At 33.2% G+C, this 16,895-nt stretch overlaps 1 protein-coding gene across 5 annotated transcripts in view; it reads left to right on the top strand.

Annotated features, from left to right (window-relative positions):
* The window catches only part of VRK2 (VRK serine/threonine kinase 2), a 104,634-nt gene that overhangs the window by 47,211 nt on the left and 40,528 nt on the right, over window positions 1–16,895 (top strand). For all 5 annotated transcript variants that reach the window (XM_039887096.1, XM_039887095.1, XM_039887094.1 and 2 more), the window contains exon 8: window positions 8,962–9,094. In XM_039887096.1, coding sequence (XP_039743030.1) covers window positions 8,962–9,094 — 133 coding nt within the window. The remainder of the gene's footprint in view (window positions 1–8,961; window positions 9,095–16,895) is intronic.

The following is a 16,895-nucleotide window of genomic DNA, read 5'->3' as shown; positions in this document are numbered from 1 at the left end:
TGCCACAACTTCCCTTTCTGTAACTGAGGAGCCTAGATCATATGATTTCTTTGGTCCCTTTTAGCTCTCATAGCTGCTAACTCCTTGATAGAACTGGTTGTTAGCTTTGAATCTGACTTAGGAACTAATGGTACAGAACCAGATAAGCTTGATTTCTTTCAGGAGAACAAGTTTCTCGTCTTGTAAATAAGAAAGCAGGGATTGTGTTTTGTTCACTGATGTGTATCTAGGAACTGGAACAGAACATGGCATATAATAAGTACTCAATAAATAATTGATGAGTGAACAAGGAGTAATTAAATAGGTTAAAGCATAAATGAATTGATTGATTAGTCATTCAGCGTTCAGAAGTAATAGGTAAAGCCAACCAAAGTGTAGCAACTAAGCCCTTTGTACATTTCTTAAATTTCTGTTGAGAGAAATCTATCCACTATATCAAGAGATCTTTACTACTTAATATAGCCATTATGAGTGTTTTCTTATAGATAGAGCTCTGTCAGCATATTTACAAAGAGAAACTGAGAATGGGAACTGGTATGGGTTGAACTGTGTCCTTTCAAGAGATGTTGAAGTCCCAACCCCCAGTATCTGTGAATGTGAACTTATATGATTAGGGTCTTTTTGAGTTAAGATGAGGTCTAGGGAAGGCCCTAATTCAATGACTGGTGTTCTTATGAAAGGGAAAACTTGGAATAGAGACAGACTTTCATAGAGGAAAGATAATGTGAAGACACAGGGAGAATGACTTCTACAAGCCGAGTGCCTGAAACAACCAGAAGCTTAGGAGAGAGGCATGGGAACAAGATCATCCCTCACAGCTCTCAGAAGGTATCAACCATCAACCCTGTCAACAGTTTGATTTCAGACTTCCAGCCTCCAAAACTGTGAGACAATACGTTTCTATCATTTAAGTCATCCAGTTTGTGGGACCTAGTTATTGCAGCCCTGCAAAACTAATACTAATACAGGGACTTAGATATAAACCTTTGGGTGGGGGTTGAGATATATATTTTCCAAATAATTTTAATAAAAAATCTCAGGATAATGTTCTATTTCATGTAAGTTGCTAACACCTTAGCATGAATACCAGTGTATTTTGGCCATATGTGAACTTTGTGCACCAAAACAGGCAAAGAAAAGGTAAAAGAGGAAAAGTAAGAAGAGAGCAGGAAGAAATATCCTTTTATTTCACATAGGGCCACTCCAGGCAGGACCCAATCAGTTAGTGTTTTTAACATGATTTGTTCTTAAAAAAGGATCTCTAAGCAATTCTTGAATATGTGTGGTGGGATCTCCACTTCATAATACAGTCTACTCATTTATTCTGGAGCTAAATGTTCTTGTTCAGGATCAAAAAGAGGGGTACTTACCTTCTCCTAATCCCAGGCAAAAGGTTTGATAGAAGAAGATGGCAACTATTTGCAGATTCAGTATAGAATAGTTAAGGTTATGGGCTCTGGAATCTGACACCCTGGCTTTGAGTTCTGGCTCTATCTCTTGTTAGCTCTGTGTTCTTAGCCATATTATTTTACCTCTCTGTGATTCCATTTCCACATCTAAAAATAAAGATAATTGTACCTCCTTTAAATAGGTATTTTAAGAATCAAATGACTTAAAGATGTGAAAGGCTTATACAGCTATCTGGCTCATAGTAAACAGTAAGTAATAGCTAGAAAATGTTTCAATATTATTTTACTTATAACAAAAGAACACTTCATCTTATTTTGCTCCCCAAGAATTATTTAGATTCTTGACTCTTGATACAACTATGAATCTGCCACTCAGTCCTTCATAAACCGAGAAAACTAGGAACAGGTTGGATTCGGGTGTTTGCCACCAAGCACCCTATTTGCATTTGGTAAAAAAGTGAATAAATAATTTTCATGTATCCTCTTCCTCCTTCTAGTCACTTTTTCCTTATTCATTGAATCTTCACTTACCCAGCCAACTACACCATTTCCAGAGTTATCTTTGACACTTTCTCCCTACTTTCCTTCCCATCTCTCTCCCTGCCTCCTTCCCACCCTCTCCCTTTTCCCCTCTTCTCTCTTATCTAATAACTTGCTGCTTTTTTCTTTGTCTCCCTTCTTTTGTTCAACAGTGCCCTAGTCCAACTTCCTATTGCTTCTTGCCTGGATGATGATTATTCTATTCTCCTAAATGGACTCTCTGCCTCCATTTCTTCATTATGATGCTGCCAATGCTGGTAATACTTCTATTCCTTAAAAACAAAACAAAACAAAACAAAACTTCAGTGACTTCTGCTTGCATATGAATATCATATCCTAACTTCTTAGTATGGTTTTCAAAGCTTCCTGTGAACTGATGCTAACCAGTTTTTTGGCTTGGTTGTGTACCAGTAACCTCTCCACTCCCAACACACGCTGACCCATGCCCTGGTTTTCCTTCTTGTGTTATTTCTTCTTTCTGTTTCCATTTGTGGAAGTATTAGATATTTTTCAAGGCCTAACTTTTTTCTCAGTACCCCAGTTAGAAATGACCTCTCCTTGCTTTAAAATATTACTAAATTTAAACCTGTTATACTTTTGTCACAGTACACGTTACCTCTAGACCTGTAGATATGCTTATGTCATCTCCCATTCCTATATGTGGCACATATGGAAAAAACTGAAAATTCTGGTCAGAATGATTGAAGTTCAAATCTCAACTTTGCCAGTTCGTTTTACACAGAACACCCAACCTTACTCAGCCTATTTTTCTCATTCTCAAGATATCTTAAAATTACTTCCTCTTAGAGTCATGAGAATTAAATGATTTGACCTCTGTAAAGCACCTGATGCTTTCACATAGTAAGCTGACCTTTAAATAATAAGGGCAGCTTACTATGTGAAGAGTACTGATGGGAGAGTACTAACACCACCTCCCACCCCTGCCCCGTGTAGTGGAAAAATCGGCTATGATTTTTGACTCCTCCAAAACAATAGGCTACTAATAACAATACATATTTGTATGCTATATGTATTATATACTGTATTCTTACAATAAAGCTAGAGAAAAGATGTTAACAAAATAATAAGGAAGAGACATTTACAGTATTTATTGATACTGTAAATACATTTACAGTATTTATTGAAAAAAAAAAATCCCCGTATAAGTGGACCCATGCAGTTCAAAACTGTGTTGTTCGAGTCAATTATGTTAAAAAAAAGTGTTCGTTTTTCTTTTTCTTTTTTTTTTAAATGTAAAGTTCTCAATAGTTTATCATACTTGATACTCAGGTGTCTATTGGAAAGAATTTTGCTTCATTTTGTCCAATTATTACCATCAAGTCAAATCAATAAAAGTTTATTTAAACCTACTATGCAGAAGGCCTTCCTATAGATACAAAAATGTTATACAGCATTATCCTAGCCCCTTGTGTCTGGGAGCTTATAACTTGTAAATGGGGGGCCAAGTCATAAATGAAAGAAAAGCAAATAACTTTGTACATTTTAAAATACTAAACCCATGTAGACACAAATAAAAATTCAGTAAGTTGCCTTTGATTGAAGGGATCTGCATACCAGAATAGGATTCAGGTATGAGTAGCGAATCCAAGAAGCGCAGTATGAAGTAGAGTACAGAACTAGGGGTATCCCTAGAGGGGTGCCAAATTGAAGACAAAAACACTTTCCATGTAATTTACTGTAAAGAAGAGTTATCGCAAGTTTTCTTTAATTGGTAGTTTTACCCATCAATTTGGAAAAATAAAGCAATGTAAGACCCTACAAGCATTAGGAAGCAAAACAGATGAGAAGAAAAAGTTTAAGTTCAGAACTTGAGAATGTGCCATATATGGGTACATATCTGTCTAGGTAAAATACAATGTTGATTTTTGAGACAGGCTTATTTAGAATAGGAAAGTTATACTTTTCATGGTCATCAGAGGCAAATTTGTTTTTTATCCACATTTGTTTAGCGCTTTTAATCAAAGCTATGATTTATAGACTACCTATGTCAAATCCATTTCTCAGAGAAGCAGATCCTGAGAAAGAATTAGGAGAGCAAGCACTTTATTTGGGGAAGGAAGTTTATTACCTATGAGAGATAAAAGGAGAAGAAACAGGATTGGACAAGGAAAACTTTCTGAATGGGGATGTTGATATGACACTTGTGAAAGAAAGGACAAGGAGGATTGGGCAGGGAGAGCTCAGACTATGATACAGTTCTGATAAAGTCTTGGCCAACCCATTAGGGAGCAACAGAGCAGAAAGGACCCCCTAGAAGACTCTCTGGGTGGAAATGGCCACTCCCTATCCCCACAGTGATCACTCTTTGGCAGGAACTTCCCAGGAAGAGTGTGGCCTTGGCTCTTATGCTGTGGCAGTTCCTGACAATCTAGCTACTGCAGGTTTTCATCTTAGTGTACTCCTCATGGATGAAAGGTCAGTTCTTTCATGATGGAGTTATACCTCAGTGACTTCCACACTACCTTTTCAATAATACGATATTAAAATCAAAAGTCCATAACAGCATTAAGTCAGATTAGTTGTTTTTTGGAGTTGCTGAGAAATTCACTAAACAAAACACTTTGTAGAAGTTAGACTTAGTGTTGAGTGACTTGCAGTATTTGGGTACATCACATTATTTTTCATCTGTTAAATGTGAATAATGACACACATCATTGCTACCTTCCTCACAAAGTTATAAAAAAAAAAAAGCATATATAAGAAAGGTGAAAAAAACGAGTACCTAGTGGAAATATGAGAGGCAGTGCAGTGTAATAGATCTGTGAAAAGAAGCAGACAGGGCTATCCTTTTACTCGTAGAGAAAGGAAACAATTACTAAATTCAGAAAAGTTGCATAAAAAGAAAATCGTTTAAAATGCATTAGGGAGCTAGATTTTAAATTTTCCTATGTCTAGTCTTATTATAATGCAAATAATCACCCTCTACCTGATCTTATTGATCTTGAGTTTCCTATTAGAGGCTGACCTAAAAATTATGTATTTATACTTAAAATAAAAAATATCGACTAGTTATTTTTGATTTCGCAGAAAAGGAGTAATATAAAAAAAAATTAATTAAAACAAGTTGTACTTTAGATTGGCAAACTTTTTCTGTAAAGAGCCAGACAGTAAATATTTTAGGCTTCTATGGGCTCTCTGGGCCATATATGGTTCTCTGTTGCATCGTCTTTTTCTTTTTTACAGTCCTATAAAAATGTAAAAATTATTCATAGCTCAAGGACTTGCAAAAACAGGACCTAGACTGCAAACCCTACTGTAGATTGAGTTGTACTTAAACTTATTTTTATTGCAACAAAATTTCAGAAATGGGCAGAACCCCAAATTCTATATTGTGTTTAAAGGAAGACAATGAACTTTGAAATCATATTGGCATGGGTTTGAATCCTTCTTCCATCCTTTACTAGCTCTGTGACTTGGGCAAGTTATTTAACTAGTGGGACGCTGAACTTTCTCATATCTAAAATGAGACTAATGCTGCTTGGTTGGGTGATTGACTGGATTTAATGAAATAATTTGTGAAAGGTACTTTGCTCAGTGATTATCACATAATTAGAACTTCAACAAATGTTACTTCCTTGTTTGACATTTCCCAGCCTTTTTTCCTCTTAGTTTGAATTATTGTAAAACAATTCTAGACTGTGTATTTCTACTAAGTTATCTTAGTAGAAACTCTCACTTTAATCTAATTTGAGACAAAATAATGTCAACGTTTTGATTACTTGGGACAAATGATTGGCTTTATTTCCTCATATTAAACTTCTATCCACCAAATACAATCGCTCCTAAATTTCTTTAGTTGTGCTTTACAATCTATAATTTAAAAATATGGATAGACTCTGGTAGTAAAATTTTCATGAGAATTTTAGATAATTTATCTAATTCTCATCGAATCTATAAGAATATATGTATTTTGAACCACATGCCATACTAATAGGTAAAAATCCAAACTAAAAAAAAAAGGATTTATATAGTGAGGTGGAGATAGTCGTTTTACTTTTTTGTTTAATAGCCTTCCATGGTTATTTGAATCCTACCCACAGTCTCTATTAGGACCACCAATTATGCATCCAATATCGGAGCACCTAATATGTAAAGCATACGTTAACATATATGAAGGGAGAAATAGAGAGCAGTACAATAATTGTCGGGGGCTTCAATACCCTACTTTCAACAATGGATAGATTATCTGGCCATAAAATCAATGGGGAAACATTGGACTTAAACTACATGTTAAACCAGGTGGACCTAATCGACATACAAACATTTCATTCAACAGCAATAGAATACACATTCTTCTCAAGTGCACATGGAACATTCTTTAGAATAGATCACGTTAGGCCACAGAATAAGTCTTAATAAATTTAAGAGGATTGAAATCATAGCAATCACTTTTTCTGATCACAATACTATGAAGAAAACTGCTCCTGAACAGCCAGTATGTCATAGAAGAAATCAAAAGGGAAATCAAAATAATACCTTCAGACGAATGAAAATAGAAACAATAGTCCATAATTTATGGGATGCAACAAAAGCAGTTCTAAGAGGGAAGTTTATAGTAAAAAAAGTACTACATTAAGAAAAACAAAAGAGCTCAATTAAAATAACTTTACACCTAAAGGACTTAGAAAAAGAAGGGCAAACTAAGCACAAAGTTAGCAGAGGTAAGAAAATAAATTTCAGAGTGAAAATAGAAACTAAGAAGACCATAGAAAAGATCTTTGAACCTGGAGTTTTTTGAATGCAAACAAAATAGACATGTTTAGCCAGACAAAGGAAAAGAGACCTAAATAAATGAAATCAGAGATGAAAGAAGAGACATTACAACTGATAACACAGAAATAAGAATCATAAGAAACTACAATCAACAATTATATATACCAACAAATTAGATAACCTGTAAGAAATGGATAAATTCCGAGAAGCATTCTACAACCTACCAAGATTGAATCATGAAGAAATAAAAAATCTGTACAGGAAATTAGTAAGGAGATTTAACCAGTAATCAAAAACTTCCCAACAAAGAAATGTCCTACCTCAAGGACCTGGGAGTTATCTTTTTAAAGTGTTATCTTTGAGAAACATTATACTCCTCAACCACCAGTCTTGAAAGGAGGTTAGGCGCCTAAGCACCAGTTAGCAAACATAGATAACCTGGCCACATTTACCACCTCCCCTAATGTCCTCCAATACTTTCCACTAGCTCGCCCCTGGTGATTAAAAACTTCCCCACCTTTTGTTTCAGTGGAGTTGAGTTTAATCTCTGCCCTATTGCAGTAGTCTCTGTCACCTACTGCAATAGCCTTGAATGTTTCTGTTTACCTTGTGCAGTGCTATTTCCCTTTGACAGTGATTGAGAGTGAAGACTCTGGAGTCCTAGACTCTGGCTCCATTTGACTACACAAGTTACATAATCTCACTAAACTTCAGTTTGATTTTGAGGAAAATGGAGATAATGGTACCTACTTACAGGATTTCAGTGAGAATGGCATGAGTCAATGAATGTAAAGCTCTTAGCATGCTTAGATGTATATTATGTACTCCATAAATTTTAGGACTTTTGGTTAATGACCACATGCAAAGCTTCTTGATAGCTTTTTTTCTTGCTCTTTCTTTTTAGTAAAGTTCTCTTGTATTTAATACATGTTTCCAGTTGTTGAATTATCAGTATGTGCATTTCTGGAATGTCTACTTTGCAAAGTGAAGCCTGTCTATTTAGTTTTTGAAATAAAGGTAAACATGCATCATAAATAGTGAAAACAGGCAACCAATTATACATCTGATCCTGAAGTCTTGTTACTTAGGGCAGAGGGATCAGTTACTTTTGAGGCCGTTGGTCGAGAGACAAAACTGAGATATCATATTTTTAGACACTGTAGCAAACTATGTTCCCCAACAAACGAAGAAAACTCTATGCTGTTTATATTTTGAAGTTCAAAATGCCTCCTAGTTAGGCTATCCTGAAACCAAAAAATTAAACTAAAATTTAAATACTAAAGTTTCTTTTAATAGATATCACATTTTAAAATACAATTTTTTTACAGTACTTTATTGTCTTAAAGCTACATCATTAAACGTTGCTTCAGTCCTTAAATTTTAAAGAAATACACGTGAAAGAACACATTTTAAAAGTTGAAACTGCTTTCTTTTTGAGGGGAGCATGGTAACATCTAGTTGGGAACTACTATATTTTAACTACATATCAGAATAAATATCTAGTCATAACAGTTTCCTATTCAGTGTATGCTATATCTGTAAAAGTACTTCTTTCTCTAAAAGTAATCTGAGAAAAATTTACTTGAGTTACCTTCTGACTTTTAACAATTTATATTGTTTAGAGACCCTATGAGCAATTCTGACTGACTTACAAAAATAACAGTAATGATATGGATCTGTCTGAAATGCCAAAAGTATTGCATTGATATTCCATTCTTAAATACAGACAATATAATGGTATTTTGGTGGGCTTTCTTTTGTTTTTTGTTTGTCTGTTTATTTAGTCATTACTTCTTATAGTCTGTTCGCTATTTTTATACTTCCTGTTAATGGAGACTCCTGTAACAGTAGGTTTACATTTTTAGATTGTTTGCTGTCATCTCCCCCTCCCTGCTTGAAACAGTTTTATGTTACAGGGAGGGGGTTATAAGAAAAAGCAGAGCCTCATAAACTGTATAAATACAGATAAAAAACATGTTGTGGTTTATAATGTCTAGATGCCCACCTGGAGGGAAGAGAATTTGGGAGCAAAATAAAAAGACTGAAAATCTAAGTCAATTCAGAAACAAGATATACCTATGGTGAAGTAAAGATTTAAGTTGGAAAGTTAGTTGTTATGGCCCCCCGTTGTATATATTTTATCCTAAGGCACCATTTAGATTAATAAAATGTAGATCTAAAGGCCGTTCTTAACCTAACAGTTTCTTAAGACTTAATTATAAAGGTTATATTTTCTGAGGACGAAAGCATTATTCACTTGTCTGTTCATGTCTTCCAGGTTTATCTTGCAGATTATGGACTTTCCTACAGATATTGTCCCAATGGGAACCACAAACAGTATCAGGAAAATCCTAGAAAAGGCCATAATGGGACAATGGAGTTTACCAGCTTAGATGCCCACAAGGGAGTAGGTAGGTTTCTTTTTTTATTTTATTTCAGAAGAATGATTAAAGAGTAATAAGGCTTCACGAAATGACCTTTGAATACTCAGTTTGAAGAGTGAGAGCATTGGTGAGATTTTTATCAAAAGTAGTGAATTCCTATATGCTAGTGAATATTTGTCTTAGCAGGGGGAGGAGATGGACTATGACAAGTGAGAAAGAGCAGAAAGGTGTCAAGTAAGCAAAGCTTGATGCCCATTTTGGGCAGGAAGTTACTAATTTGTATAGGTTAAAGTTGGAAGTCAGCAACTGAATTTTTATCCTGTAGTGAGTATTAGATTTGGTAAAAGTGCACATCTGAAGAGTTATTTCTGTTTTTCATTGCGCCCTTCTCAGAACTTTAGAAGATATTATATCTCAACAATAAGAAAATCTTTTCTGAAACTATAAAGTGTTAACTTGTGGAAATCTCTCCTAGTCGCCTTTCATATATCTTACTTATTTAAACTCACTTTGATGGTATTGGAAACACATTTGCAGGTAAATTACATACATAGTCCTTTTATTGGATATTGATTGCACTGCCTTGCATTCCAAGGCAGACTTAATTCAACAATTCCCTAATTAGTTAAAGTCATAACCTATGTCTTGTATTCATTTACCATTAATTAAACCTTAGCTGTTTATTACACTGCAGTCCAAATCCAATAGCCGACCCAGAAAGCCATGGAAAAGGAAGTAGGAGGTCAATATTGAAAATATATGGTGCAGAGTCCCACTGATGGTTGCTTTGTTCACAATCAATATGGTCAATGCAACTGTACTTTCTTAGTTGCTCTGTCAGCAAGACAAAAAGTCAATTCTAATGTTATGCTAGTAAAAAAATGGTGATTATTGAAAAACTTTGGCTTTCAAAATTATAGTCTTTGTAAACTTTGTTTATAAAAGTACTTTCAAATATGCTTTACCATACAAATAATTTTTTAACAGCTTTGAAAGAACCACATTTTCACTAAAAGGCAATTAGACGTTTGCACTTGTTAATGGCTGTTGAACTGTTACCTTAAACTGAGACTTTCTAACGAGTTTTAGTTGGTGCAAACAAGTGTATATTATTGCCTTTTCTATTAAAAGGACCATTGACCATGTAATGTAGAGGGTCTTGATCATTTTCCGGAGCAATTAAAACCCACACTAGTTTAAGGTAGGCCAATGAAAAAGTAAAACAAGTATTTCAGTTTGTATACCTTCTTCCTTTCAGGAAGAATCATAGGTTAAATTTTCTGAAATAGAAATTAGAGTTTTATACTTTCGATCAGAGTAAAAGAAATCACTACAATTTCTTTTCAAGGATAGTTTGTTTAGAAAAATCATGATCACTCAGTAAGTAATATTGTGTATTTTTTCAGCATTTACATTGTTAATCAGTGAGCATTTAAAGATATAAATGGACATGGCTTTAATTAAGAAAGGTAAGAATCAACTCCTCATTGATTGTGGGTTCTTTTTCAATTTAAAGTTCTTTTACTTTCAATGAATTTTGTTCTTCACTTTTGCCAGATTGATTAGTACGAAAGAATTTTCAGAAGCCTGAAAGTACTTTTTTGATAGTGGTATAACTGGAAATTCATCTTACAGATTCTTAAGCATCAGCCCCTGGTAATGTTAATAAGGACATTTATGATTGGACCACTTGTTTCAACTGATAGTTGTAATGCTGATCCAATCTGGTTTCGACTATTAAAACATCTGAGAAACAAGTGAGATTTTGGAATGGGAAGTAGCATTGTTACGTGGTGTTCTGGTCAGTTTGGACTATGGTAATTCTGAAAGTTCGCTGCAGTTATTCCATAGCTTAGAGCATTGTTTTTCTTGTGCTGTCTTCATAAAAGGTCTGAACAGATTTTTACTCTGTAAAATTTTATTTTTTTATTTAATTTAATTTTTTTCACTCTCAATAATTTTTCACTCTCCATTTAATTTTTTTCACTCTCAATCATAATACATGTTGATGAGTTGCGTAGATTTCACCATGTTGAGGGGAGAAGATTGAATTGAGAATGATGGTAGAAAGATATTACCTCCCTGGGAGGACTATTCAGGGAAGAGCCTGCATTAACACATTTTTGGTATTTGCTGGAAAGTTATATGCTGGAGTGAATATTTTTATCACAGGTTTCATAGGATTCCTATAAAAAGACGATCCCTTAATGTATTTAAAATAGAATTTACACTAAACTTCTAGGCATATTTATATCTATTGTGTATTGTGTATATAGATATACACAATACATATATATGTATATAGATACACGTATGTACACTTATACACCCACACATCTATATCTCTCTATATATGTACATTTGCTGAAATTTTAATATGCAGTTTTAGTTCGGTATATAAAATGAAAGGTTTGATATCCTCAAAATTTTTAATACTATTCTTTCCTCGTGTTTTGCAAAATAAAACATTTTTAATTTTCCAAAATAAAACATTTCACTTTAGGATTTTATTAGAAATGAAATAATCATTTAGCCATATCTAAAAAAAACAATAAACAGGACCATAAATCCTGAAGGTTCAATGCAGAAGGTCAGATTCTTAAATATTCATGTGTTTACTTTCAGTACAGTCACTATGTATTTTAATCTCAGAAAAATCTTCCCTGTACCAATCCATCTATGAGATCAAATAAATACTTAGATAAAGCAAAGGAAAACGTAAAGAGCAAAACAAGTTATCACTAGGAAATGGAACCTCTAGTTGTCAAAGCACTTATTTGTTAGGTATATCTGTGTGTGGTCAGGCCCAGGGAAGTATTCAGGCTTCAATCTAAAACTGATTTATGAATTAGCCATTTAACAGAGACTGTTAATCTGATCAGACTATCTGGTCTCTGCTACTTTTTGTGGCAATGGCTATTCAGAAATCATAGCTAAATTGTTTTTCTGTAGATTAGTTGGATTTGTACAGTGAAGGAGCTTATTATATAAGGCACCAATCAGCAGATTCGCCTAAGCATTTTCTAGTTCAACTTTATGTAAAAGCAGGGTAGCTTATATTATTACAAACCAAAAAATGTGAATAGGGATATATAGAGATGGATGGTTAGATTGTCAGATGGGTGAATGGATAGATAACTATTCCTGGAACTATCATACATCTATATATCTGAATGTTTTTTTAAAAAATTGCAGTTATTCTTCCAAACTCAATTCTCTTGTATGACCTAAAGGTATTTCCTGATGGCCGAAGTGCTTCATTTTGTATAAAATTAGAGTCATATATGTTGGGCTTATCTTTTCTATTATTAACTTTTTATTCTTCATAAAAAAATAACATGTATAAACATAGACATATTTTGGGCTCATTGCCTGATAATTAAAGAGAATTATATCTGTGTCAAATATACTATTTTAAAATTTGTTACATTCTTAGTAATGTTAAAAAAGCAATATTTGGATCAATCTGTGGTGTGGATTTTTGTAGATTTTTCTACTCACTGAGGCATGCAGTCAATACCTAATTTCTCTAGAGATATATTGCATTTAACATATTGAGCTTTTTTAAATACTTCAGATCTGTGCAGTGAGTGTATAATACCTGTTTTAATTTGACATTATTGATGACCATATGATATCTAAATTGCATTTTGAATGTCCATTTGTTTATGTAATATATTCGGTATCAAGGAAAGAGTTATATTACATACTTTTTTATTTTTGCCAATTGCTATGGTTTATGAAATCCAAGTCTTGTGTTATTTCTTGCATGGTTTCATTTCACTCCAGTTTAGCACTCCAGCTTACAAAATATATGTGAAATAAACTGAGAATGTATTTTCATGTTACCAAACTTGGTGAAGTGACATGATTTACACAATATTTATCCTCTTAAACAATAATTCAAAAAAGGCACCCATTTTTCAATTATGATAAGATATTAAGGGGAACCATCAAGTTATTGATATGCTCTGTTTGATCTGTCAATAATCAGAAAAACATATTGTTGATTTCTGTTTTTAGGTAAATTTAACTGCTAAAAATAGTCTTTAGTTGATGTATAAATAAACAGTAATGAAGACACTGTTCTTTCTGGGTGGCACAACCCAATTTTGACATTTAGGCATGACTTTTAAAGTCATGACCTAGGTCTTGAACTATTTGGTTGGGTTAAGAATACACATTGGCCAAATGTAAGATACCTTTACCTTTGCTCTGTTGAATAACTTTCCTAAGCCTCACACAGTTGTGTTTCATTATAAACTAAAGTTAAAAGGTACTTAAAAGGTATAGAAAAAAATAAGAGAGACCTGGGTTTAATGTTTTATTTGCAATTTGCATTTTCCTAATATCCTTTTTGAAATTGCAAAGAAAATTTATCTGAATTTACAAAATACCGAATAACATAGGTTACTGGTTAGAAAAATAAGAATAACTTTAAATTTGTTTTGCCGATAGTCATCTTTCACTTCTCCAGGTGAACATCTTACTCAGATGCATTTTGCCTTCTTATTGTTATTTCTGAGCTTATGAACTAGTAGTTTTGAGCATTTAAACCTTGTCAGCTTGAGGCCAAAGTTTTCAAGTTAACTTTATTATTTCCTACCACATCTTGTTTATCTTCACACTTCATAATGTTACTCTATCAAAGAAATAAAACTAAACAGAAAACACATTAGGCAAATAATCACATCCATTTTGAGATTAACACTTGCACTTTTCTTTTTCTCCCAATTTCTCTTTCTTTCCATTTGGCGCATTAGGCCTAAATAATTTCACTTAAGTTTGTCTTTAGAATAAGGACCAGTTCTCTGAGTTGACTCCTCTGTTGTTCTCATACCAGCTTCCAAAGACCATTTAACACTTTAAAAATTAATGTTTTAACTAGACACCCTTCTTCATCAGAGCGAAGTGGTTTTAAAAAGTTTCATGAAAAGATAGTTGCATGAAAAATTTTGTTAGTGCTGCAGTTTAGACCTCAGAATACGATGCTTGTTTATTCCTTGCTAAAACAACTATCTTTGTTTTATATTAGTATATCATTTGGTGTTTTAAGTTAAAATGCCTTCTTCAAATACTTCTCTAAGAGTAGTATATGTGATGTTGTTAGAATGGTGTTAAAACTAATGATGGAGGCAAAGTAATTATTAGATTGAGTATGGGCTTTGATTCTGAAAGACAAATTTCAATGCAGAGCTCTGTCAGTTTTTGCTCTGTGATACTGAGCAGGTTATTTAACCTCTCTTAGCCTCTATTTTCTTATTTATCAACAAGGTTAATAATACTTGTTCTATATTGTTAGGATGATTAAATGAGGTAATATAAAATGCAGAGTGTCTGGCACAGGAGCAGCTTCATAAATTACATCAATTATTTTTCTTTTAATTATACATTCTTATGTCAGCTGTTTCTGGAATCTGCTTTCTAGTGAAATAGAGTTCGAGTCCCCACCTGTGCCTTTTTTTAATTGTTGTTACTCTTCGCAATACTTTATAATTTATTGCTCAATCTGAGCTATTGAGAACCATAGGCTTTCCAGGAAGAGTCTTTTACATTGCTCCAATATTAACAAGCCGAATAAGAATTAGATGCTAAATTATATTTAGAAGTTAATAAGAGAGTATAGGAGAATAATATTAATAACCAAATCTTGCTACATTTCCAAGCAATAACACCAAAAGTAAAGTTTGATTTTTTTAGGAAATCTATATGAAAATACACTGTTAATGATTATATTATCAAATATAATTTGAAGAACCCTATATATAATTAATTATACAGAAACAATAATCTATATTTCAACTTTTAAATGAAAAGATGTTTTATACTTAGATATTATAATTATTTCTATTTTTAATTTGTTGGGGTGGCATTGATTGATAAAATTATACAGGTTTTAAGTGTACAATTCAATACATCATCTGTATATTGCATTGTGTGTTCACCACTCAATATCAAATCTCCTTTCATCACCATGTATTTGACCCCCTTTACCATTCTCTACCTCCACTCTTCCCCACTTTTCCTCTGGTAACCACTAAACTGTCATCTCTGTCTATGAATTTTTGTTTGTCTTGTTCATTTGTTGTTTTCAGTTTTATATCACACGTAAGAGTGAGATAATTCTCAACTCTCTTTGTCCGACTTCTTTTAGCATAATCTCATGTTGTTGCAAATGGCAGTATTTAATCTTTTCTGTGGCTGAATAATATTTCATTGTATACATGTGCCACATCTTTATCCAATCATCTATCAAAGGACACTTCAGTTGTTTTCGTGTCTTGGCCACAGTGAATAATGCTGCAGTGAACATCAGAGTGCATATATTTTTACAGATAAGTGTTTTCAAATATTTGGGGTAGATACCCAGAAGAGGATTTGCTAGGTCATATGGTAATTCTATTCCTAAATTTTTGAGGAACCTCCATACTATTTTCCATAGTAGCTATACCAATTCATATTTCCACCAGCAGTGTATAAGGGTTACTTTTTCCCCACAACCTCTCAAGCATTTGTTAGTACTCTTCAGTTGTGAACAATTCTTGTTTTTCTTTGTATTTTCAGCATTTTATTTAATTCTTTTGAAATACAAAGGAGAAAATAGAATAATGTAGTAAATATTGACATATTCATTTCCTAGATTCAATAATTATTTTATTTTGATGTATTTTAAAGTCAAAGATGTTAATATTGAAGTTATTATTGTCATCTAGAATATTTATTTTTAATTAAATTAACATACATTAAGATGTTCTGTGTACAGTAGATAGAAGACAATTGTTGGTAGAATCTTAGAATTTACCTCCACTAAAACACATCAGATTTTACAATTTGTTTCTCTGGGAGGTAATAACAGGTAAGGTATGTACTTAGAAGTATTTTTAATACTTTTATCTCACTCTTTAATGGAGAGAAAGAGTAACTATAGGACTTTTAATATTACATGTATCCTATAGAACTTAATGGAAACAGTAGTAAAACATTTACCTAACCATGGTTATTAAAAGTATATGTGCAGTAAAGAAAATAAGTAAAAGGTTGAAAAATGTGATAATGTATTTTAATTAGGTAAGACCAAACTATAATAGTGAAGTAAAGTCAACTCTCAAAGGGCTATTTCAAATGAAGACCAGTTTACGAAAGATTGGTTTCAGAAATCTAAATGCCTTGTCATTACTTACAGCTTCATATCAATTAATCCCTCAGTTGGGGGATGGGAGGAAGTGACTGGGAAGGTTCATACCATTTTAATTCTGATTGTTTTTTTTCTCAAAGGGCCTCTTGTGTATAGCCTACTTCGTCCAAGCAGGTGCTAGAACATAATTTTTCAAAAATTAGAGGATGTGAATTTTTTTTAAGTGGTGGTAATCGGGAATTGCCATAATGGAAAAGGGACTTGTGAATGCATCTGTACAAATGGAACCATTCCATTATTAATGGGATATTTATTACTGAAGAAATCACTACAAAACAGTGTGGTAGAGATTATGTTTTTGTTTTAATAGGAGAGCCAAGACTTGCATTAGGACATTGTTGAAGCTTATGCAGAAAGTAAATGGCACCCATGGGACTGTAGAATTTTTCTGCTAGACTGAAGGGCCTTTAATAGTCCAATACTCTGATAGCAGTTAAGATAGAGTATGTGTAAAAGCTAATCCTGTCTTCTGCTTTTATAATAACTTATGTATGGTAACCAAAAGTAGTTATGATGTACTAGCAGCATTGTTCTTCATAGATAACTTTCTAAATTAAAAACTTTGAGCGACTTTTCGGAGTTTACTTAATGAAAGGTAATAAAATAGGATACCTGTTTATAGCAAGTTTAACA

The sequence above is a fragment of the Pteropus medius genome, unplaced genomic scaffold (genome assembly GCF_902729225.1).
Source record: "Pteropus medius unplaced genomic scaffold, Ma_sr-lr_union100, whole genome shotgun sequence".
Lineage (NCBI taxonomy): Eukaryota > Metazoa > Chordata > Mammalia > Chiroptera > Pteropodidae > Pteropus > Pteropus medius.
The sequence above is the reverse complement of the archived record's forward strand: the minus strand, read 5'-3'. Positions and strand labels throughout refer to the sequence as shown.